Here is a 23176-nt window from a genome sequence, read left to right on the forward strand (position 1 = left end):
TCCTCTCAGCTGGACTCGGTGCCCACAGGCTGCGGGAAGCTGGTGGCTGGTGACCAGCGATGGATTCCTCCACCGCCCCGCCCAACTCCCCAGTGCTAATCTGCCTGCTATAAGGTGCGCCCAGTGAGGAAAGAGCTGCCTCTGAGCCAGACTGCGTCAACGTCAGCACAGTACGTCAGCACGGGGCCTGGCGCGGGTGGAGGTGCTTGGAGCGGCGGCAGCACTCACCAGGCCTACGGAGCTGTAGTCCTTCGTGCTGTGCAGGTAGTCGGCCAGAAGCCTGTCCAATGAGCCCTGCTCCAGGCTCTGCTCCAGGCTCTCCTCCCAGAGGAGCTGGAGCATGTCCAGAGCCCCTTCGGCCAGGGAGAGCTTGAGCTGCGCCAGCCTCCTCCCCAAGGGCGAGCTGGAGCTCTGCAGCTGAAAGGGCCAGGTGCGAGGTCAAGCTTGCGACCGTGCCCGGGGCACTTCACAGCAACATCACCGAGGCGCAGCCGCGGCCGACGCACACTCAGCTGTGCGAACTGTGCGAACTCTGAAACCTGCACACTCCAGCAAACACACTTTGTCACTCTGCGTCTGAGGGACGACGCTTTGCCAAGCTCACGGCTGCAGGGGCACTGTCCTAGGTGCCCTCTGGCAGTTTGAGGGCTCAGGTCTCGGACCCATCGTGACCCAAGGGAGGCACTGAAGTTCAGCTCTTGTCCTTTAATTATATCTTTATTGAAAATCAGCTGCTCGTTCGTTGTTTGTCTCTTTCTGGATTTCCCACTCTGTCCCGCCAACACTGTTCCACTTTCACACGGCCCTTTCTTGAGTCCTACAGTTTCTAATAAGTCTTAAAATTAGGCGGTGCTAGACCTCCACCTCTGTTCCCCAACCCCTTTAAAGTTGTGTGGATTCTTTGAGGTCCTTTGTATTTTCATATTTCTCTAACATCACTTTGTTGATCTATGAAAACATATCCTGTCATCTCAGTAAGATTGTCCTGAGCCTACAGAAAATTTAGGGTGAGCTGACATCTTAACAAGACTGAAGCTTCTGATCCATGAACATGGAGTGCTAGTCCATCGAGTTTGGGCATCTTTGATTTCTCTCTGTAACGTTGTATCGCTTTCGGGGTACAAGTTTTCACATGTTTCATCACATTTTGTACTTTCAAGCCCTGCAGATGGCACTGTTTGGTTCCTTGTTCCTAGTAAAGAAGAATGCGATTGCTATGCATATGCTGTGCTTGTCTCCTGCAACCTCGTTACACTCGCTCGTCAATGTCTTTCATTTGTTTGGCGGATTCCACAGGCTGCTACACAGAGGACTACGCCATCTGGGAGCAACTTCCTTCCGAATCTGGATGCTTGTCATTTTTTCCGCTTGCTTTCATGCCTTGGCTAGGACCCCCAGGACAATGACAGCCGGCAGCAGGGCCTAGCGTGCCTTACCCCCAATCTAAGGGGACACGTTCAGTTGGCCACCACTCGGTTTGACGCTGGCTCTCATTTTTCTTAAATGTCCTTGACCAACTCCAGGGAGTCCTAATCTATGAACAGCTTCCTAGAGTTTGATTTTCCCCCCCTAGAGTTCGATTTTTAAAAATTGGGAATGTCAAGGGCCAGTTCTGCATCTACTGAGATGTTATTTATGGTTTTCATATCTTAGGTTCCCCCACCCCCCGAAAAAAATAGTTAACTAAATTGTTAGATATTCCTGCGACAGACTCAGTTTGGTTGTCATAACGCATATTATCCTTTTAATATGTTGTTGGATTTAACTTGCTAAATTTTTATTTAGAAGTTCACTACAACCTACCTACAAACGAAGCCACTTCCTGCAGACTCTCTATTTCATTCTCCACCTTGTAGCGAAAATGCCACCATGCAAATGACTCTGCCCCCCCTTGCGGGGCCCACCCTACATCAGTGCTCTCCGTTCCAGGTCGCCTTCAATGGCTGGCTTACTCTCCTTCTCGGTGGGCAGGGTGGGGGAGTGGATGACTGACTGGTGAAGGGCAATGGGGTTCCATACGCTGCATGTTACCTTCTGGGGCTGGGATCCTTTGCGAATCCCAATAACTAGTCCCCAGCATGGCTCTGGACAGGAGCTCTTCCTTCTGAGAATGTTCCGTAGGTCTGGAGTAGTGCTCGCCTGCTGCCAACTCTTCTCCTGACTGCAGTTCTCCTGACACGCAGGCTAGGGCGCTGCAGGGAGCATGCGGCTGTCCAGAGTGGCCGGTGGGACGGGGCCATGCCCAGGCCTGCGTGGATGCCGGCCGCTGCTGCTCGCGGTCTGTGTGGGAAGTTCCGTCTGCCGCTCAGGCACGGGCTGATGAGCACCAGGCTGAACATTTCTAGCCCCTGGCGCTCTCTGGGGTTTCCTCCCTGGCAACACTATCCTGGCCTGTCCTGCGTGGGCTCTTGGTGCTGTTTACCCAGGCTGGGGTCATCAAGGGGCAGGAACTCCCTCTCTGCAGCTGCAGTGCCTGTGAGCACGTAGGGCCCCCCTCTCGGGAGCCACTCTTCATCCGTGCCTAACATCCAGGGTCCAGAGGTCTGCTTCCCGCGTTCTGTCCAGCTCGGTGGTTTGGGAGGTTGGTGCAGCTCAGCCAGCAGAGAGAGGGAGCTGAGGGGCTTGCGCCTGCACCCGGAGGGCATGGTGAAGGGGGTGGAGGCAGGAAGGGATGCACTCTTGGTGGTGGTGGGCACTGGGTTGACTCCAAATCGTGGGGGGTCCACAGGCTGAGCAACACTTCTCCACAGGGCTCCTGGGCTGCAGTCTTTAGGGAGCAGATACCCCCCCACACACACACAGCTTCCTCCCACAGGGTGGTGGGTGGCTTCATGCCATCGGCCCTTCGCTTATCAGCTGAGTGCTCGACCACCGTGCCACCAGGGCCCGTCGATGAGGTGGTGGTGTGCGCAGAGACATAGTTAGGGAAGCTGGCTTATACAAAGAAGAATGTGGTCTCAGGACTGGAGGAGGCGTCGGGCCACGCCTCCTTCTGCAGATGGGGAGAACTGGAAGCACTTGCTGAGGAAGGTCAAGGGCTGCAGCCTTCCGCATGGATCACCACTTGGTGTAAGGCAGACCCAACCCTTGCAACTGGACCCACAGGTGACGTCGTGATGGATGGAGGAAAGACAAGTTGTGAAGGAGTCCGCCTTGCTTGGATCCAGTTAATGCTCATGGAATCAGTGGTCAGGCGATCAAGCGACGCATTGCATTAGGTCACTCTGCTGCACGGGACCTCTTTAAAGCGGTCACCTTGAGCCTGAGCCACACCGTGGGGGTTCCCACCACCTCGTGTACATGTGAAAGTTGGACGTGAACAGGGAAGACCAGGGAAGGAGTGCTGGCCAGGAGCAGGGAGAGTGCCGGGCACTGCCAAAGGGCCCAGCACACCTGTCTCAAAGAGGAGCAGTCAGGGCGCTCCTTAGAGGTGAGGATGCGAGGAGGCCTGGCCTCAGTGCTTTGGACGTGTTGTCCGGAGAGACCCACCCCAGGAGGAGGACATCATGCTTGGAAAGCAAAGGAGAAGCGGAGAGGAGGAAGGCCCTGGACAGGACGGATGGACACAGGGGCTGCACCCATGGGCTCTCGCTGAAGAACAGGCCAGTGTGTCCGTCTGCCAGACCTCGGGCCACTGTGAGTAGGAGCTGATTCAGTGGCACCTGCCAACAACAGCGAGGGCCGTGGCACGCTGATGGAAAGGGGGCAGGGCGGTGGCACAAACACTTACGTCCTGAAGGGACAGTAGCTCCTGAACACTGTGAAATCGCTCTTCTGCCTCCGCCACAGCTCTCTGGGTCAGGTCATATACTTCCAGGTAATATGCAGTTTTCTGTTCCTCGTCTTCTTCTTCCTGGGCACGCAACCTTTCAACATAAGAGAGGGGTGTAGGACAGACGGTCCAAGCACGATGTCCCTGTTGTTGGCACCATTGATTCCGCCTCGCGGCGACCCAAAATACAAAGTCGGACTGTCCGTGGGATTTCTAGGGTCATGATCCTGATGAACGTTCGCCTGCCACGAGGCTGCCATGTTCTAACCTCTGACCTTTTGGGGCCCCTCACAGCTGCAGCAGTGGGCTCCTTGTCCCAGCACCATCCCCAGCAAGTGTACTGGGACAGTGGCCACATGACGACGACGCTCCTGATCTTATTAGGGTCTGATGTGAAAAGATGACGGGGTTTAAAAGCTAAAATAACACAGCACACAGGGCGACACCAGTCTTCTGTGTGAGCACCAAGCCTGTGCATCTCCCCCCCACTCCCGTGAGCAGGTGCTTGGTGATACAGAAAAGGACAGACGGAAACTCCAGCAGGTGGCTGCTGCCTTTCCTGACACAGACTGCTCCCCCCTCCCACACTGCTGAGCTTGGTGTGCTGGTGCCGGTCCAAGGGGGTGGACCGAGGGCAGGAGGGGCGCCCCTTAGGAAGTGGGCCCAGGAGTGCAGGGGCTCCCAGCATGGTTTGCTGTCCTTCTCTGAGGCTGATGGGGCAGGGGCAGCCCCACGGTGTCCCCAGGGTCGGGCTCCCTGTACTGGACATAGGCCCAGAGGTCAGACTAGCTCTTCCCCTGCAGGAGCCTTCAAGCTATTCTCCGTTGGGGGGAGGTCTGAGGACCCAGGAGGGAGGTGACTAGTGTGTGTGGGCCACCTCCTGAGACCAGAGCTGAGTGTGAGGTGTGTGTGTGTGTGTGTGCACGCACGCGTGTACAATGTGGCCATCGGTGCTCAGTGGGGTGCTGTGTGCTGAGATAGGGTGCACCATGTCCCTGTGTATGAAGATGGTGCTGGGACCATGACACCCCAGATACTGAGGTGGTAGGGGTACGTGGGCCCCTGAGCAGCAGCAGAGCCCAGGGTGTCTGGGGAGGGTTGCGCCGGGTGGTCCTGCTGGGCTGGGCCACCGGGGGAAGGCAGGCCTGTGGTTCTGAGAAGGCAGGCGTGGACTGCAGCATTGGCGGCGTGTCTCACCTCTTGATCTTGGCACGCTCCAGTTTCACGTCCACACAGTGTTCTCTGCAGCCACAGCTAATGAACTTCTTCTCGATGTCCACCAAGCTCTGGTCCATCTTGACCAGCAGCTCCAAGAACTCTGAGGGGTGGCTTGAGAAGGACTCCTGGACCACCTGGAGCTGCAGGCTGATGCACCTGCAGGGTGAGGCTGGTCAGCCCGGCCCCTAGCCCCTGGGCACGTGTCCATCTGGTGCAGTGACAGCCAACACCCTCTCTGTCAACCAGCAACACTCCTGTGGCCTCCGGGCTGGGTGGCAGGAAATGCTGGCGAAACCCCAGCTCCCCAGGGTGGGTCACCGCCAGCTGAGGGCACTGGGCTCACCCACTGAAGAAGCAGGACAGAGGCGCATGCGCCTTCCCGCCAGCGCGGGCAGCATCCGAGAGGGAGGAGCCGAAGAGAAAGACAAACTAAACCAAGAAGCCTCGTCTGCTCCGATCAATCAACGGACACCTGGTTCCGAGCAGACCAGTTAGATCCAAGAAGAGAGGGCGCCCATCAACTACGGTCAGGGGTTGATGCAGACGAAGGGGTCAGAATGCAGGCCCAAAGTCCATCTGCAGACAACTGGACATCCCCCCACAGAAGGGTCACAAGGAAGGGACGAGCAAGCCAGGGTGCGGTCTAGCACTGACAAAACACACAACATTCCTAGTCTAGCTCTTTAATGCTCCCCCCTCCCCCACTACCATGACCCCAGTTCTGCCTACAAAGCCGCTAGACAGGAGCATGCACACTGGTACATATAAAAGCTCCTGACACACGGAATCAGGACAAATAAACCCCTCAGAAACAGTAATGGTAGTAGCAATGCCATGTGGGCAGGGGGAATGTGGGGGGAGGAAATGGAGAAAGGGGGAACCCCCTCCCCCCACCAAGGGGGACGAACAGCTGAAATGTGGGTGAAGGGTGACAGTGGACGGTATAAGATATGAAAATAATAATAATTTATAAATTATCAAGGGGTCACCAGCATGGGAGGGTGGGGACGGGAGGGGGGAAAAGGGGCTGATACCAAGGGCTCAAGTAGGAAGAGACTGTTTAGAAAATGATGATGGCAACATGTGTACAAATGTTCTAGATACAATTGTTGCATGGATTGTTATAAGAGCTGTAAGAGCCCCCAATAAAATGATTAAAAAACAACAACAACAAAAGCCTACAGTCAGGGGAACATGGCAGGGTGAGGGCCTGTCCAATACTGCGAGAGAAGTTGTGGACCAACGATGGTCCATCTTGAACCCGCAAACAAGTCTCCGGAAAGGAGACGAAGGCAGCGGGCAAGACACGGGACCCGTCGCGGCACCATCGTCAGGGGCGAGGCCAGGAGACAGGGGATGCTGCCCGACCCTGCCCCAGACATTCATGTACCCCAACTCCAACCAAGCCTCCACCCCACAGGCTCAGAGGCAAACGGATGGGAGGGAGGGGAAGCCTAAGGGGTAACAGTGTCGGCGGCAGAGAGAGAAGGATGGGGGTCCTGATGGACTCGCCGTGCCTGACCATTTGGTCAGCACCATGCCACATGCAGTAGGAGGACATGGCATACCCCAGGGCCCAGCACAGGCCCCGCTGGTGGCCACTATCTGTCCTGCAAGGGGACTGGTGATGGCCCGTGTGTGGCTGACAACTCAGGAGCATTCTCGGGCATTAGGGAGCGAGTGATGTTCAGCTTCTGAACACCCCGGGCAGAGGCCTCACCACCTGCCACTCGCGGCCCCGGGTGCCCACAGCAGAGCCCAGTGGTGACCGAGGCCCCAAGGACCATTGGGGTTTCTCAGGCAGGGTCACCGGGCCCCAGCTGCCTGAGCCTGGGAATCCCCACAGTTGGAACGGGGCCTGAGACGCCTGTGGACAAAGCCCCACTTCATACCCATGTCCTCCCGCCAGCTACCTGGCCTCGAGGTCGGTGATGCTGAAGTCCAGCAGGGGGGCCCTGTTGGGCCGCTCCTTCTTGAGGGCCAAGAAAGTGCTGGCGAGTGTCTGGAACAGGTGGCACACCTGTGGGGAGCTGGTTGTCAACACGGGGACATGCCCCGGGCTGCTTTCAGCCTGCGGTGACAGATGGCCCACCTCCCAGGCTGCTCCTCACCACCAAGTGTCTGTCCTGGTTTTCTGAGGACAGGATTGTCTCGGCCAGGGTCAGGGTGGAGCGGTACCAGAAGTCCTCGTTGCCGCCCAGCTGCTGGGCTCGCTCAGTCAGCCGCTCGGCCTGTTTGTGGTTCATCTCCTTGTTGGCCAACTCGGCCAGGAGCTGCATGCATCTTGATTCCGCACACGGCTCGTCAAGCTCCTACAAAAGGTCCAGAGAGAGGGGCTCCTGCCACACGCGCACACAGCAATGCCCACCCGCAGCATGTGCACACACACACACTCCCATCACGCATGGGCACATATGCGTGTGCACACCCATAACACGTGCGTACACACACCCCTTCACAACACACAAAACACCAATGTGCATACGCAATCAGAGCACAGTCACAATACACATGTACACACATATATGCATGCACACACACAAGTATACAACATAACCACGTACAGACACCTATGCATTCACACACACATACACACGTATACACATACATAGACATATGTACACACGCACCTTTGCACACACACGCAGTCATGAAACATACACATTAGCAAGCGTGTGCGCAGGAGTTGATAGCAGGAGTTCTCGGACAAGCACAGCGGCAGCGGCCCAGGACCCCTCGTCCACCGACAGCAAACCTGGCTGCCTGGTGCTGCCTGCACCCTCGGGGGGCTGCGACCGTGGTGTTTGGAGAAGCCCTGGGTGCTGTGATATAGACCCCTCCAGGCTGCAGCCTCGTCACCCTCTCCTAGGGCTCCGCAGGAGCGGGTGCCCCCAAGTGCCCCCAGTGGGCAGCCCTGCCACTGCAGGACCCCGGGGCCTCCCTACCTGGAAGGCTAGGCGTGCTTCAGAGAGCAGTAGCCGTGCGGGCTGGTACAGGTCCATCTCCAAAAGCACTTCAGCCTTGAGGGTCCACAGGAGGGGGAAAGACGCCCCATCCAGGCCTTTCCCAGCCTCCTCGCTCACCTTCAGAATCTGAAAGCCACACAGACAGACAGCAGAAGCTGATCTGGACTCCACCTCCTGCCACACTGTGCCCCAGGGCCTGCTCCATCCTCACCCGCTGCCGCCCACCCAACAAGCCCATCCTCAGCTTTGCCCCAGGGGGCTCTGGGGCCCTTGCAGGTCACGGCCAGTCATCAGCTCCCACTAAGGGGCTCCTTTCCAGCTGACCAAGCCCGGGCCGGCTCCGGTGGTCTCCAGTGTGCTGGTGAACCTTCAGAGGCCACGGGCTGCTCGCCAACTGGTGGGGCTCCATTGGGCATCTGTGCTTCCATTCTGGACCCACACTGCCCAGGTCCTGCTGCCATCCCACAGGGTGGGCACACCGATCCCATCCTCCACACTTCTCAGGTATCTGCCCACCCAAGCGTGCGGCCCGCTCCCTCACCTTGTCCTGGGCCGCCGTGGCCCTGTGCTCGCGGAGCAGCTCCAGGGAGTTGGGCGCCGTCAGCAGGTGCAAACTCTCCTCCAACAGGGGCTCCTTGCTCTTCTCCTTCCTCAAAGCAATTTCTCTCCTGCAGCTAATAAAAAAAAAAATAGACGTGGCCAGCCAGACCCAACACTCAAAGCTTCACCAGAACAAAGGAGCCAAGTCTACAGTCAAGAGGCCAGTGTCCAGGGAGTGTGGACCAAGAGAGCAAGCACCCCGGTCTACCGACTTGTCAGGGGAGCTTCAGGCTGTGCCCTTTGTGGGACCAAGAGGCCAGGCGACACCGTGGAGCCCAAGCTGTGTCTCGGGAGACGAACCTAGCCTGCTCCAGCTCCGTCATGTACACCTGCCCCACCACTTCCTCATGAAACGACGCGGCTTCTCTCAGCTGCAGGTCGGAGCACAGCTGGGCCAGTCTGTGGGGAAGGGCCAGCGTGGAGGGAGTGAGGTTTCTATGCAGGGCCCCCGAAAACCAAACCCACTGTGCCATCGAGCCAATGTGGACTCGTGGCCCTCCTTCAGGACAGGACGGAGCTGCCTAGTGGGTCTCCAGGGTTGTAACTCTCTGAGCCTGGTCTTTCTCCACCAAGCCGCTTCGAACTGCTGGCCTTGTGGGGACAGGCCCAGTGCATAACCACTATACCATGCAGGCTACTTTCTCAAAGCCGAGACTTCACTATTTGCATCTCTAGTCCACCACGTGGTACATTTCTATACTGCTTGGAGGACATTCTCCCTGCCTCCTGGTGTCCCCCAGCGGGCAGTGGCACCGACCTGAGGTGGTAAAGGTCGGCCAGGCTCGGGCTCTCAACCACAGCGTGTGCGATGACTACAGCCAGCTGGAGCACAGGGACCAGGAGTGCGTGCAGGGACAGCTCCCTCAGGGCTCTGGCCAGGTGGTCCAGGTAATACAGAGTGCACGTCTGCAAAAACACGCAGTGCACACGCGCACACGGTCAGAGACGAGGCGGGCCTGGGACCCACTAGCTCGTAGGGTCTTTGTGCAATGAACTTGCCCCTCCATGATGCCCCCCCCAGCACAGGGCCAGGAACCAGTATGCCTGGGGGCCCCACAGAGAGCACATCCACTGCCCAGGGATGGCACAGGGGAGCTGCCGGAGTGGAGACCCAGCCCCCATGTGGACGGGAAGATGCTGCTCGGGAACGTTGGCCTGGTCTGTGCTGGGGTGCTTGTGTTCGTGTTTCACTGGACCCTAGCAGCCGATTTTCAAAGACTCGCAGAAGCACAGCGGGGAATGCGGAGAAGAGACCAGAGCTTCTAGGAGAGCAACGGGCGGGGCTTTTCCCAGCCACCCCCACCCCCACCCCTCAGGATGAAAAAGCTCCAGTAACCATGAGATGTTGGGGTCAGGACAGAGACGCAGACACCTTGCCCCTGGCCCCCAGGGCACTGCCGAGGAGTGGAGGCGGGGCTGTCGGATCTCCGCGTCTGAAAACGTGCACAGCAACTGCAGGTAGATTGTAGATCTAAGCCTGAGAGGCAAACGATGGAGCTTTGGGGGAACAGCCTGAGAAAGTATCTTTGGGAAGAAACTCCTTTCAGCAGAACACACAAGGAAGCCCCATCACAGGGGAAAGATTCATGACTTAGACCGCATTAAAATGAAGAGTCTCGGCTCATGGGACACGATCCCCGAGAGGGCAGAAGGCAGGCGCCGAGTGGAGGTAGATGGTCTGCGGGGAGGGTCTTGCCAGCAAATGTGGAGAATTCATTCTCCTCGATGGAAAAGACAGAAAGCTATGACCACATGGGTAAGGGGGTTGAGCGGGCACAACGCAGAAGAGAACGTCCAAGGGGCAGGCAGTGAGCATCTGGAGAGGTGCCCCACCTCACAGTCATCACGCAAGGGTTCCCCTGGGCTGGCTCCATAGCGGCGGCGGGATGCACTTGGCTGAAGAATGACCCTCCTCTCCACAACCTGAGCGGGAAGAGGCCCCGCCTGGCAGTGTGGTTGCTCTGGGCCTCGCAGGACAGGGTGATGGGCCCTTGAGCCAAGCACGAACACCCTCATCCAGAGGAGATGCGATGGGAAGAAGGCAGCCGAGGGCACGGTGACGGCAGGCACTCCTGGACCCCTCGTCCAGAACCCCGGGAGAGCGGGGGACTTGGCCTCAGCTATGTTCCCCTCAGGGTGTCTGGCCAGTGGTGTGCGCGCTGCATAAGCCACTGCCTTGTGGTGACGTGGTGAGTGATGGAGCCACAGGAAGGGGAAACGCAGGACCAGGCATCAGGCTTGGGGCCCCTGAGACACGACAGTGCTTTCCTCAGGGACTGGCTGAGGAAGGAGAGTGGCTGTGGGAGAGTGGGGGACTGCGAGTCTGCTGGAGCTCAGGGCCTGACCTGGGTGGAGCTGGGGGCCCCCTTCTGAGGTGACACATGCACCCCTGGGATGCCTTCCACTGCGGTTGAGTGGGGCACCGCCACAACACTGACTGTGTCACCACGGGCCACTCACGGGCTTCTGGATGGTCGATGGGTTGACAGTGAAGTGGCCCGTGTCCTGTTTAAATATCGAGATGACCTCTTCAGGGCAGGAATAGGATGCCCACTCCCCTATGCTGGCAGGCAAGTCCTCCAGTCTTCGGATGGGGACCGGGGTTTGAGGCTGTGAAGGCAAGAGCGAGACTGACCTGAACAAGTGGAGAGAACGTGTATGTCCACCGGGCAGCCCCCAGCCCAGGCCAGGTGAGCAGCGTGCACCTCAGAGAGCGGCGCTCCTGGGGCCCTGGGGTTGCGACCCCAGAGCTCCGGCCCCGTCATGGTCACCCACCCTGGCCTGAGGAAGCCCCTCTGGGTTTTGCTTTCACCGCCTGGAGGCCTGATGCCCCTCTTCACACACGATGCCCAGCATCCTGTCTGCTGGACCCTGCTGGTACGCAGCTGCTCTGGGAGCCAGGCTCGTGGGCCCAGGTCCCCACACGTTGCTCGGTGCAGATGGGGAGGTGGGTGAGCAGGACTTTCATGGAGAGCCCTGGATGTCGACCTGAACACCGTGTGGGCTCGGAGCTCTGCGAGCCGAAGCAGCAAGCCCAGCAGCTCTGATCGCCCTGCGGAGCTTCTCGTGGGTCCGCCTCTCGCCCAGAGATGGCCTTACCTGCACTTCCTGCTCCAGGAGCCACGCTATCGGACGTGAGAGGGCCTGTGCCAGTCGGAGCCCCTGCCCCACCCCATCCAGCTGCTGGTGACAAGGGCCCAAGCTCACAGGCACGCTCACAAGCAAACTGACACGCACACTCACACGCACCCGTGCACATGCATACACCCTCACGCGCACACATGCTCACGCACTCACATGCACGCGCATGCACACCCCCACACCCCCGCGGTACCTGCTTAGACTCCTTGCTCTCCTCCTTCTCCTTCTTCTCTTTGCCTTTCTTCTCCTCCTTCTCCTTCTCCTTCTTCTCCTTGCCTTTCTTCTCCTTCTTCTCCTCCTTCTCCTTTGTCGGTAACAAAGGGGATCCATTTGTGGCCTGAGCTTTATTTTCTGAACTCAGGTTGCCAGCTGTGGACAGAGAAACCTGGAAGGCAGAGAGAGGCAGGCACAGTCCAGCGGCCTGTGGCCATGGTCAGTTAGAGTTGCTGGGGCCGCAGGGCATCGGCGACTCTGTCACGCTCATGGCCACACACCATGTGTCCATCTGGACAGCTGTCTGAGGCAGTGACACCCAGCTCACGGTGAGGGAAGAGTTTCAGGGGACAGTCAGCTTAGAATGGGCCACAGACATTCAAGAGGTCCCCCTGCAAGAGGGGTCAAGAGCTGGAGGGGCTAGGGGTTGGTCAGGGGTCACGAGTGGGTCCTGCAGTCTGTTTTGTTGGTGCTCGAGTGAGGGGCAGGCAGAAGACAGCACTCATATCACTAGATGGATAGGTGTCCCACCCCGTAGGCCTCCAGGGGTCTGGATGTGCTCGGCTCTCTGTATGGGGTAGCTGGGCTCTCAAGTAGGCTCTACAAGGGCCATTCTGGCTGGACTCCCAGAGAGGTTCTTGAGTGGCCCTTCTGCCCACAGAACGAAGCTGGCCTCACCTGCCAGATACACCTGGCAAAGGTGTAGGCTGTCAGGCAGCAGTCCTGGTAGTGTGACGAGCTCGGCGACAGTACCAGGGCCAGCAGGACGTGGGCCTGGACCAGGGCGTCCAGCTGCCGGACATCCCGGATTCTCTCCCAGGGTGTCAGCCCCGCCGCCTCCTTCTTGGGGTCAGGAGCAGCACCGGGCGCCTCCAGTGCCCGCTCAAGAGGAGAGGGTGGTTCTGGAAACAAGGGCACAGTCACTAACCAGCCCTCTGGGAGGCCCCTCGCCTCTCCCAGAGCTGCTGGGGGCGTGAGAACCCCCGCACCTTCTGGCTCGGGGGCGCTGCGGGGGGGCTGCATGTTCAGCAGGATCTCGATGGCCCACTTGAGGTGGAAGATCACGTCCTCCCTCGGGCACTGCTTGCAGTACAGCCACTGGCCCAGCTCCAGGATGTAGTCCACCTTCTGCCACTCACTCTCGGGTTTCTGCAGAGCAAGGAGGGGACGTGAGGCCCAGAAGCTCCTCCATGTGATGCCATCACTGCCTGAGAAGCCTGGGTGGCGGGACTCGCTGGCTCGTCCTGCCCCTCACCTCTGCCAGTTGCCCCTGTGCTCCCTCCTGCCTCCTCCCCAACGAGTCCTGACGGACCCCCAGTCAGGCCCCCAGTAGCTGCTCAGCCAGGCCCGACAGACTCCCAGCCAGACCCCCAGCAGATCCCTAGTCAGGCCCTCACAGGTTCCCTGGGGAGTCCTCTCCTATTTCCATCCAGACCTATGCCACTCATGCCCTCGCAGGGGCGGGGTCATTTGCAAACTGCGTGCAGGCTTAGCCCACCCTCCCTCGCAGGACTTTCTTCTGGCGAGACCTGGATGTGAATAACACGCAGAGCAAGTCTGGGTGTGCCCGTGCTACGGTGCATGGGCACAGGTAGAGGAGGCCCATAGGAAGGCCCCAAAGCCCCAGGCAAGGCCCCTTGGCACTGTCCATGCCAGCCCCATGGGGAAACCAGGGCTGGGGAGAGAGCTGGGTGGGGGCCAGGGGAGTCGCTGGCATGGGGGGCTGGGGGGAACAAAAGGAGGAAGACTAGTGGGGGAGACCAAGGAGAAGGCAGCACCCAGAGTGACCAGAACCCACTGACCACCGACCACCAAGACAGTAACCGGATGACGGTCGCGACAGTTGGGAGAGGACATCACTGTGGAACGCCCATTAGGCACCACCACATTCCCACGTCGGGGGACCCTAACCACAAAGAGGAGGACCCAGAGCCGGGGGCTGCGGAGGCCGGGCTTCCATGCACTATGGGTGTGGCCACCTTGGGTCCAGGCTAGGAGGAGAACTGCGCTCTGAGCCAGCACCCCCACTGCTGAGTGCACGCGGGGACCCTCACAGCACGTCCCTGACAGCCCCATCCTGGAAACAACCCTGTGTTCCCCCACTGACGAGAGGGACACACACACGGCCTCTCCGGCTGAAGGACTCTGGGAAGCATTGTGGCAAATGCAAGCGACATGAAACAGATAGAGCCCTGACCTGAAGCACCACAGCAGGGCAGGGCCGCAGAGCTGGACAGAGGGCTACTGGGGTGGGATGGGAGCCTGGCAAGCAGGCCTAGTCTCTAGGTTTTAAAATGTGTATGGTGATGGGCACACAACTCCATGAGCTTACAAAAAACCCCAGGGGTGGGCAGGAGGGCAGGACTGGGTCCTTCATGCAGGGAGCCCCGACGCTATCCCTGTTGCAGGCCCTGGGCCAGGTGGGCTGACCTCCCTCCACACACAAGCTGGCCTCCCGGTTTCTCAGCACTGGTTACAGGGACTGGTGCAGGGACCCCCAGGCCATGGCGGCTCAAGTGGGGAGTGGTGCCTCACCACCCCTAGGCCTGCTGAGAGCCACTGAGACCCTCCAGGCCCACTGAGCCGCTGTCCAAGTTCTGGACACATGTGGTAGCCAGGCCTCCACCATGACTGCCCAGCAGGACGGTCCCCTGACCAATTAACTCTGCCCCTCCCACAGGGACATCCCAGTGAACAGACCCCATTAGGGCTTCTGAGACTGTACATCTTCCTCCCTCAGAGCAGCTGGTGAGTTTGAACCACTGACCTTGTGCTTAGCAGGGCAATGCAGGCCCTGCCCCCCTCACTTCCTCAGGGTTCGGGACGCCCACCTGCAGGGCCTGGATGGCGTTGTGATAGCAGATGAGCTCCCCGGAGGTGTCCCTGGAGTTCAGGGCCAGGCGGTGCCACATGCGTGCCAGGTAGTCCTCACTCTCGTCTTTGAACTTCTGCATCTCCATCGTGAAGCTCTGGCCAAGCTTGGCTTTCACAATCACCATGCGTTTGAAGATCAAGCTAAGGGACAGAGGGACACCTCTGGCCTCAGGTCGGTGCCAGACGGGACACCCCACCAGCCAGAAATCCAGGCTTGGCCAGAGCAAGCTGTGCCCATGCCTGCGGGTCTGTTCAGAACTCTTGCTGGGGACACGGGCTGCAGTGGCGGAGCCGCACACGTGTGTCAGGATGTGCAGTGACAACGACCTTCACACCTGAAGCAGCCTCTGCTGGCTGTGGAGACGGGTCTGTGTGCATTCTGATCCCTTGTGCCCCAGAGAGCCTGGCCCGCAGGGACTGTGGGTGCGAGTGCCCACCAGTGAGAAGCGGCTCCCCGGCCCGTGTCTTCAGTGTGCACAGCGAGGACTCGGAGCTGACTCAGATTTCTGCTTCTCCAAGTGTGGCCATGGAAGCAGCATCAGAACCAGGGGGATGTTTGCTGAGGCCGAACCTACCCAGGGGCCTCTGCTCCGGCCACTTGAGACCGGCTGGCCCAGCCTACATCAGGACAGCGCATGTGGGCATGTGCGAGAAGAACCCAGATGGCGTCGTGATCACACGTTGAGCTGTGGTCCCGAAGGTCAGCAGGGCTGTCTACTCCCACGAGGAATGAGTCTCAGAGACTCACAGGGACAGTCTATACCTTCTACGGGGCCGCTGTGAGTAGGCATCCACTCGATGGTAGGAGTTTGGTTCAGTTTGGTTTGTTGGAGCACCTGCATTGTGTGTGGTGTTGGTGGTGTTTGTCTGTGAGTGTGAGCATATTTATGTCTGTATGTGCCATTATGAAGAGGTGTGTGTGTGTGTGAATGAGTGTGTGGGCACAAGTGATTGCCAGGGTGCATGTCTGTGTGAGTGTGGCTATGTGAGTATGTGTATGTGTGGGGAGGAGTTTATGAGGGGGGGTGTGGATGAGTGGGTGAGCGCATGTGCTTGTGAGAGTAGTTTTGAGTGTGTATAAGTTAATATGTGATTGTGAGTGTGTGTTTGCATGTGAACACGTGTGATTGCGGTTGTGTGTGAGCACATGTAATTGTAAGTGTGTGTGAACACGTGTGATTGTATTTATGTGTGTGTGAGCCCGTGTGGCTGTGTGTGTGATTGTGAGTTTGTGACTGTGTGTGTATGTATGTGTGACTGCGTCTGGGAGACTAGCGACACGCAGGGAAGGGAGCGAGAGGCTGAGAAGGTTCTGGCTTCTGCTTGGGGGAGAGACGTGGAGAGGCATTTCCAGAGGGGTGCTGGGGGAGGGGGCACTCGGGGATGGGGACAGAAAGAGAGGCACCTGGAGGCAGTTGGGAAAGGAGCCCCTAGGGAAGGGCTTGCTGGGGGAGAGGTCCCGGGGTGCTCACAGGCGGTGCGGGGTCCGCGGCAACACCTGCACAGCCTCGTCTAGCACCTTGAGGCCACCCTCCCAGTCGCTGTGGTCAGCATGGCTGTGGAACAGCAGGCTGTAGAGCGCCACCCGCAACGTGAGGTCGTCCTCGGCCCCTGGGGAGGGAAGGCCAGGTGTGAGCCCGCATCCCTGCTCTACCCTAGCCAACCGTGCCCTCTGACCCTCCAGGGCCCGACCCAGTGGCAGGGTGGATAACAGCGCCCTGAGGACAAGGTCCCTTGCTGGGACCAACCGGGAGTGTGGAGCCGCAGGTGGCAGGCCCTTCCCCCAGCAGGGGGTCCGTTTGGAGCCCTGACCCCGAGGGAAACGCTGTGGTGACCTGCACGTCACTCAGCAGAGACTGCCAGACTCCTTGTGCCTGACATGAGTGAGGGTCAGGGATGCTTGAGCCAGGTGATGCATCTGGAGTTGATCCCGGGTGGTGGAGCAGAGTCCAAACCCGGCCCCCACTCCCAGCCCTGTGAGAGCTGAAGGGGTGTCTTCACCCCCACTTTGGTGGCCACAGCTCCCACGGCTCCACCTCCCACTTTCCTACCAGCACACAATGCAATGGTTGGGGCTCAGTACACAATCTTTGATTCTCCCTGGGGTGTTAGGCTGGGCTTTCTAAAGAAGCAGAACCAGCGTCCTGTCTCCAGGTGGGAGGATCCCTTCCTTTGGAACTACGACCTCCAAACTCCAAAAGCATGGGGTCACAAGGACAGGAAGCAAAATGTTGAGAGTGGGTCACCCAGAATAATGCATGTCCTCTACCCTTAGGTTCCTGGACCTGTGGATGCTGGCTATGGGAAAGACCCCACCACACCCTGGACACTGACCAACAGCACAGACAACTTCCTGAATGGAGAACGTTGCCCAAACCAGCAGTGTTGCCACCTAGGGGCACCATGATTGTGTCTTCAGAAGGCCATTCCATCGTCCTGTCAAGCCAGTTGCTTCAGGATGATGACGTTGCTAGGTGCTGTCACCACTCAATGTAGGTTGGTTCCGACCCATAGTGGCCCAGGCCACAAAAGAAATACTGCCCGGTTCTGTGCCATCCTCACAACTGTCCCTCTGCCTGAGCCACTGTTGTAGCCACGGTGTCATTAGTGACCAGGGAATGCCCTAAACACAGGCCCACTGCGGTGCTTTGTTTTCTGCGAGCTGAGTCCCTTGATCTGAAGTGATGTGTGGGGAGCCATGCCACTTTTAAGTCTGTGGGTCAGACGTTAGGCCGGAGGCTTCTCCTGACATGTACAGCTCCAAGACTGGTGAAGGTCAGCTGATGACTGCAGAGGTAGAAGACTCCAAGGTCAATGGTTAGCCTGATGGCAGGAGAGGTGAATGAATCCAAAGTAGGCAGATCCGATGGCAGACCAGACAGGCTGACAATGGCTCCCTCGAGCACCAGGCAGACCACTGGCTCACGTCCACAGAGCCGGAGATCTAGGAGCCAGATGCAGGATCCAGATCCAGCAAAAAACAAACAAACAAGCAAGCTAACCCACAGCATCTGTTTGTACAGGAAACAGGCAAGGCCATGAGGAAACCTTCCAGCGGCGTCAGAGCTGTGACCTGAATCAGGGGGTGCCCGCCACCCTGATCTTACAGCTGCTTGGCTGCCCATCATGGAGCTGTCTGTTTTGTTAGGCCACATTGAGGGGCATTACGAGGCTTCACAACTGCCGTACCCCTGAGACTCCTGACCCAGCCAAGGTGACACAGAAAGCTGCCACACCCAGGCATATACTTTGCTCAGTATTTTCAACCAATTTCATCTCTCTATGAAATGTGAACCAGCAGAGAGTACTCTTCTTCCTACTGCCTTTGTCAACTCCCTCAGTACCCAGGACCTCTCGCACATGATTAACTGAAGCACAAACCCACGGTCATGGAGTTGATTCTGACTCATGCGATCCGACGGGGAGCGCAGGTCTCCTTGGGGCTTCCACGACGACACCTTTGTGGGAACCGCTGCCCGTCAGTGGCGGGTGAGCTTGGAGCACCAGCCTCGCCGTCAGCAGACATTAGTGACGGAGTCATTACTGCCCCCCTTGGGCCCCTTCCTTTTCCCATAAACGTCTCTCTAAATGGGGCTTGCTGCTTTAACTCGGGCGTTTCCCACTTTTTGTACAGCAAAGGGGAAGAACACGAGTTCTCGGCTATGCTGGGCACTACCTCGGGTTCTGGAGGCAGGGGAGGTCTGTCTGCACCCCTCACCCTGGACTCCTGAGGGGCTGAGGGGCGGTGGGGTTTAGAGGAACAGGGCCTGAGAAACATGCCCACGTGCCTGGAAGGAAGTTGCCCTCGGTCATCCCACTGCACTGGAAGTCTGACGTCGGCCACTGGTGCAGGAGCAGCGTCCTGTCTGTCTCCTGCGGAGAAGTCCCAGCAGACACGGCTGCGTCCCTCATCTTGAGGCTTACTACAGCTTGGGGAGAGGGGCTAGGTTTCTGGGAGTCTGGCCCCAGGGAGCCCCCTCCCTCCTCTTGCATAACCAGCAGCCAGCGTGCCCAAGAACGGCTGAGGGATTCGGGGGAGGAGGGTCGCTGGCTGCTGGCCGGGCCGGGGCCCCACCTGCTTCGTGGCCTCAGTCTTGGTGATGAAGCTGAGGAGCTTGCGTACGGCTGTCTTCATCTTTTTGCGGTTCAGCGCCAAGGAGAGCAGCGGGAGGCAGGTGTTCCAATAATGCCTGGCGGCCAGCATGACCAGGGCACTGCTCCCGGCAAGGCACCCAAACCTGGGGCAGTGGCTGCTCAGTGACCACGCAGCAATGTCTTACCCTCCGTGCCTCCTGTGGCCCTGTTGTCCTCGAGCCCCCATGTCCCTGCCAGCAGCAGTGTTGCCCTGGAGGTGTGCCCCCGCCCAGGTATCCCTGGGTCTCACACTGTCTGTTTGTCATGCACCAATGGGAGGCAGTGTTCTGGCCAGCTCAGGGGACGGGTGCTCCCAAGCATCCAGGACAATCATATTTCACTCCTAGGGAAGCTCAGGCCTAGGGAAGTGGGGGTCATTAGTTCTGCTACTGGAAGCCCCTGCCCTCTGCTCCAGGACCACCCTCTGGCTGCTGACAGCTACCCCCACTTTGCTGCCCACTCCTCCATACTTCCCCGCCAAGGTCTGTCTAGCGGACCAAGGTCTGCCCATGGCGGATCTGGAGGCCCAGATGGTGCCTGGTTTGGCTAGAGTCCTCCCTGTGCCCAGCGCCCCCTCTGCAAGTACACCTGCCTGCCATAAGACACACCCCCGCCATAAGACACGCCCCACCATCAGACTTGCCCGGCCATGAGACACGCCCCAGCCTCAGACCTGGCGCTTTCCACGAATGCCTTCGCTGCCTTCAAGCGCAGCTGCTTCTGTCCCTTCAAGTTCCCCACGATGCTCTGGCCCTGGATGCAGGCGGCAGTGCTCAGCATCTCTGCCACGAAGCCAGCCTCGGGTCTGGGGGGGTGGAAGGGTGGGAGATGGGGACCTCGGTGACCCAGCTGTGAGCCAGGCCCCTCTGACCCAGCCGGGCATGCCGGGGCTGTCCTCGTGCCGCCAGAAGAACCATCTGATTGAGCGCCACAGAAAAAGCAGTCGCCGCACTGTGGGCTGCGCAGCGGTTAAAGCGCTCGGCTGTGGACCCAAACAGGCCTGGCTGGAAGCAGCCTGCCTCTCTCGGGGTGCTCCGTGAGGGTTGGAGCCTGGGAAGCTCAAGGTGGGTCTCCCCAGCCCCGGTACTGCTGGGAGCCCGTGGGACCCCTCGATGGCGTGGACCAGGGCTTGGTTTGGGCGCTGTTGCCCCTGCTATACGGCGTCTTGCCAAGTAGCCTTAGGGCTGTGGAGTCAACAACCATTTGCACAAAAGGGAACGGGACAGCAGTACGTGAAGTGCCTTTTCGAGCCTGACCTTGGGCTGGTCAGGGTGTCCGGCTTGATCAGCAGCGTCACAGTGAAACAGCCTCTCCTGACCTTATCTCCTCCTCCCAGACCCCAGCCCAGGGTGCGTGAACATTGATGCACTGACCAGATGAAGCCCCAGGAAGGGGCACAGGGTGCAGTGACACAGGCCGCCACCAGAGGACAGCAGTGGCCTGTGGACACCCTTTCCTAGGTCGGAAGGAGAGTAAAGCTGACTACAGGGGATTTTGAAGGTCCCTGGGGACCTAGTGGGTTCGCCTGGGGACCCAGGGAACTGAGTTTGGCTGGGGCATATCACGACAGGAGTGGCTGTTTGGCAGAGGTAGGTCCTGGCAGGACTGGTGGGGTCTTCTGAACGCAATACAGCCAGACTCCAGCAGCTCTTTCTTTCGCTCTTTTTCCCCAATGAATCTCTTTGCTTCTATTTTAGCTGAGCATACAGGTTAGACAAAGGTTACCATTTTCATGACTTTTGTTGTCCAAAAGTGTGGGACCATTGGTTTCACTCCAACATTGCCAGCACTAGTTGTCAGGTAGGCTGTTATAAAATCAGTTTCCTTTTGTAAGACCAAAAATGCATGCATAAAGAAAACCACGTCTAGAAGATTTGGAAATTAGAAATAATGAGAAGAAAACCATCTTGCCATTTAAGGTTAACTACTCCAATGCTTAATTTAAATGCTTGCAGATGTTCTTTTTGAAGTGCAAGTTGCATATTTCCAATCGCTTCATAAGCATACTGAAACTGAACAATGACTAAAGAAGACAGAAGAATTGATACATTTAATTTATCCTGTTGGTAAAGAATATTGAACACACCAGAAAACCTGGAAATGTGTCTGGGAAGGGCGGCCAGAGAGCTCCTTAAAAACGGGGATGGCAAGAGGTCAGCTCAGGTGTGAATGTGACAGAGCGGTAGAGCCCCAAATAAAATAAATAGAAACTGTAATCTGCCCTGCAAACCTTCAGCTAATCCACACAAGCAAAAATTGTTTTCTTAAAAAAAAAGGAAAATGGTTGATGTTGTCTGTTAGAAGATTCCACACGAGAAAAATTCCATCAAATCTTCTGAAAGAGGTAATTGGTTGAACTGAATATGTGATTTTAAAAATTATTTTATTGGGGCTCATACAACTCTTATCACAATCCATACATACGTCAATTGTATAAAGCACATTTGGACATTTGTTTCCCTCATCATTCTCAAAACATTTGCTCTCCATTTAAGCCCTTGGCATCAGCTCCTCATTTCCCCCTCCCCCCCATGAGCCCTTGATAATTTATAAAGTATTATTTTGTCATATCTTACACTGTCCGTCATCTCCCTTCACCTACTTTTCTGTTGTCCATCCCAGGAAGGAGGTCACATGTAGATCTTGTAATCAGTTCCTCCTTTCCACCCCATCCTCCCTCTATCCTCCCCGTATTGCCACTCTCACCACTGGTCCTGAAGGGATCATCCGTCCTGGATTCCCTGTGTTTCCAGTTTTTATCTGTACTAGTGTACATCCTTTGGTCTAGCCAGATTTGTAAGATAGAATTGGGATCATGATAGTTGGGGAAGCGGGGGCGGTAAAGAAGCATTTAGGAACTAAAGGAATGTTGTATGTTTCATCGTTGCTACACTGCACCCTGACTGGCTCATCTCCTCTCCGCAACCCTTCCCTAAGGGGATGTCCAGTTGCTTACAGATGGGCGTTGGGTCCCCACTCTGCACTCTCCTTAATTCACAGTGATTTGATTTTTTTGTTCTTTGATGCCTGATACCTGATCCTTTCAACACCTCGTGATCACACAGGCTGGTGTGCTTCTTCCATGTGGGCTTTGTTGCTTCTCAGCTAGATGGCTGCTTGTTTACCTTCAAGTCTTTAAGATCCTAGATGCTATGTCTTTTGATGGCCAGGCTCCACCATCTTTTTTCACCACATTTGCTTATGCACCTGCTTTGTCTTCAGTGATCGTGTCGGGAAGGTGAGCATCATGGAACGCCAGTTTAACAGAACAAAGTATTCTTGCATTGAGGGAGTACTTGAATGGAGGCCCAATAGATACTTATTATAGATAGCATCTTTATGTGATTGTGTCATAAACAGAGAAGGGTTTAAAAAATTAAAAATATTTACAAGTATTAAAATATGCAACGGAGATTACATGATAGTCTCTATAAGAAAATCCTGACTTAAAAAAATATTAACACACTCCAGCAGCTCCTTCTATGGAGACAGCTTTGTGGCTGTCTCTATCAAAAAGTAACATTTGCGTTTCTATCAAAGTAGCACCTGTCTGTCCGGGCCTAACCCAAAGCACTTACTTGGATTCTGCCTACATCTCCTGTTTTCTCTGTCCTGAGTGTGAGTTGTGGACATCTTGCAGGGGGAATGGGACTCGGTTTGCTCACTCAGTCCTGGTCCCCCACCCTCTCCCGCATCCCAGCCTTTGTCTGCATGCTGGGCCCTTCACGTACTTGGGAAATGTCTTCAGGGACTTAATGCCCATCTCTGTGGCTCGCTGTGAGCAGGCCATGGTGAGCTCGTGGTCTCGGGCCATGTGCGCAAAGTAGGTCAGCCGCGTGAGGGCCTGTAGCTCCACCAGAGGGTCCGACCAGGTGCACTCAGAGGTCATTTTCACCAGCTTCCCAAGCCGAGGGGGAGGACAGCAGTCAGTGGTGTGGCTTTCCCAAGCACGGCCTTTCTGGCAAGTGGGCTCTGCTAGGGGCACCCCAGCTGAGTGTGGACAGGACTGGGCATGCCCACTGGACTGAGCATGATCTTTGACTCAGTGCCCACTGGATCCCTTATGGGTCCCCGCACTGGTGGGCAGGACCCTGGCTGACTGGTCAGCAGGGCATGGCTCAGGTCCAGGGTGGCAAGTGGAAGAATGCAGGAGAGGGCTTGCATGGTAATGGGGTGCTGGGCGGAACACCTGGCAAGGCTTCACCAGGAAGGTGCTCTCTCTCCCTGTGTGAGGGCGTCCTGGGGGTTGTAGAGGGGG

General features: G+C 57.3%; 1 protein-coding gene across 1 annotated transcript in view; it reads right to left on the reverse strand.

Moving 5' to 3' along the window:
- CFAP46 (cilia and flagella associated protein 46) overlaps positions 1-23176 on the reverse strand; it is a 67681-nt gene that overhangs the window by 24475 nt on the left and 20030 nt on the right. Inside the window, exons 22-40 of the mRNA XM_075533488.1 lie at positions 22650-22816; positions 19592-19723; positions 18860-19022; positions 18573-18657; positions 16257-16395; positions 14742-14925; positions 12900-13059; positions 12589-12812; positions 11901-12082; positions 11017-11191; positions 9314-9462; positions 8857-8955; positions 8498-8630; positions 7936-8082; positions 7102-7302; positions 6904-7010; positions 4970-5146; positions 3731-3866; positions 229-417 (exon numbers count right to left, since the gene is read on the reverse strand). Coding sequence (XP_075389603.1) covers positions 229-417; positions 3731-3866; positions 4970-5146; positions 6904-7010; positions 7102-7302; positions 7936-8082; positions 8498-8630; positions 8857-8955; positions 9314-9462; positions 11017-11191; positions 11901-12082; positions 12589-12812; positions 12900-13059; positions 14742-14925; positions 16257-16395; positions 18573-18657; positions 18860-19022; positions 19592-19723; positions 22650-22816 — 2949 coding nt within the window. The remainder of the gene's footprint in view (positions 1-228; positions 418-3730; positions 3867-4969; positions 5147-6903; positions 7011-7101; positions 7303-7935; positions 8083-8497; positions 8631-8856; positions 8956-9313; positions 9463-11016; positions 11192-11900; positions 12083-12588; positions 12813-12899; positions 13060-14741; positions 14926-16256; positions 16396-18572; positions 18658-18859; positions 19023-19591; positions 19724-22649; positions 22817-23176) is intronic.

The sequence above is a fragment of the Tenrec ecaudatus genome, chromosome 16 (genome assembly GCF_050624435.1).
Source record: "Tenrec ecaudatus isolate mTenEca1 chromosome 16, mTenEca1.hap1, whole genome shotgun sequence".
In the NCBI taxonomy this organism is placed as follows: domain Eukaryota; kingdom Metazoa; phylum Chordata; class Mammalia; order Afrosoricida; family Tenrecidae; genus Tenrec; species Tenrec ecaudatus.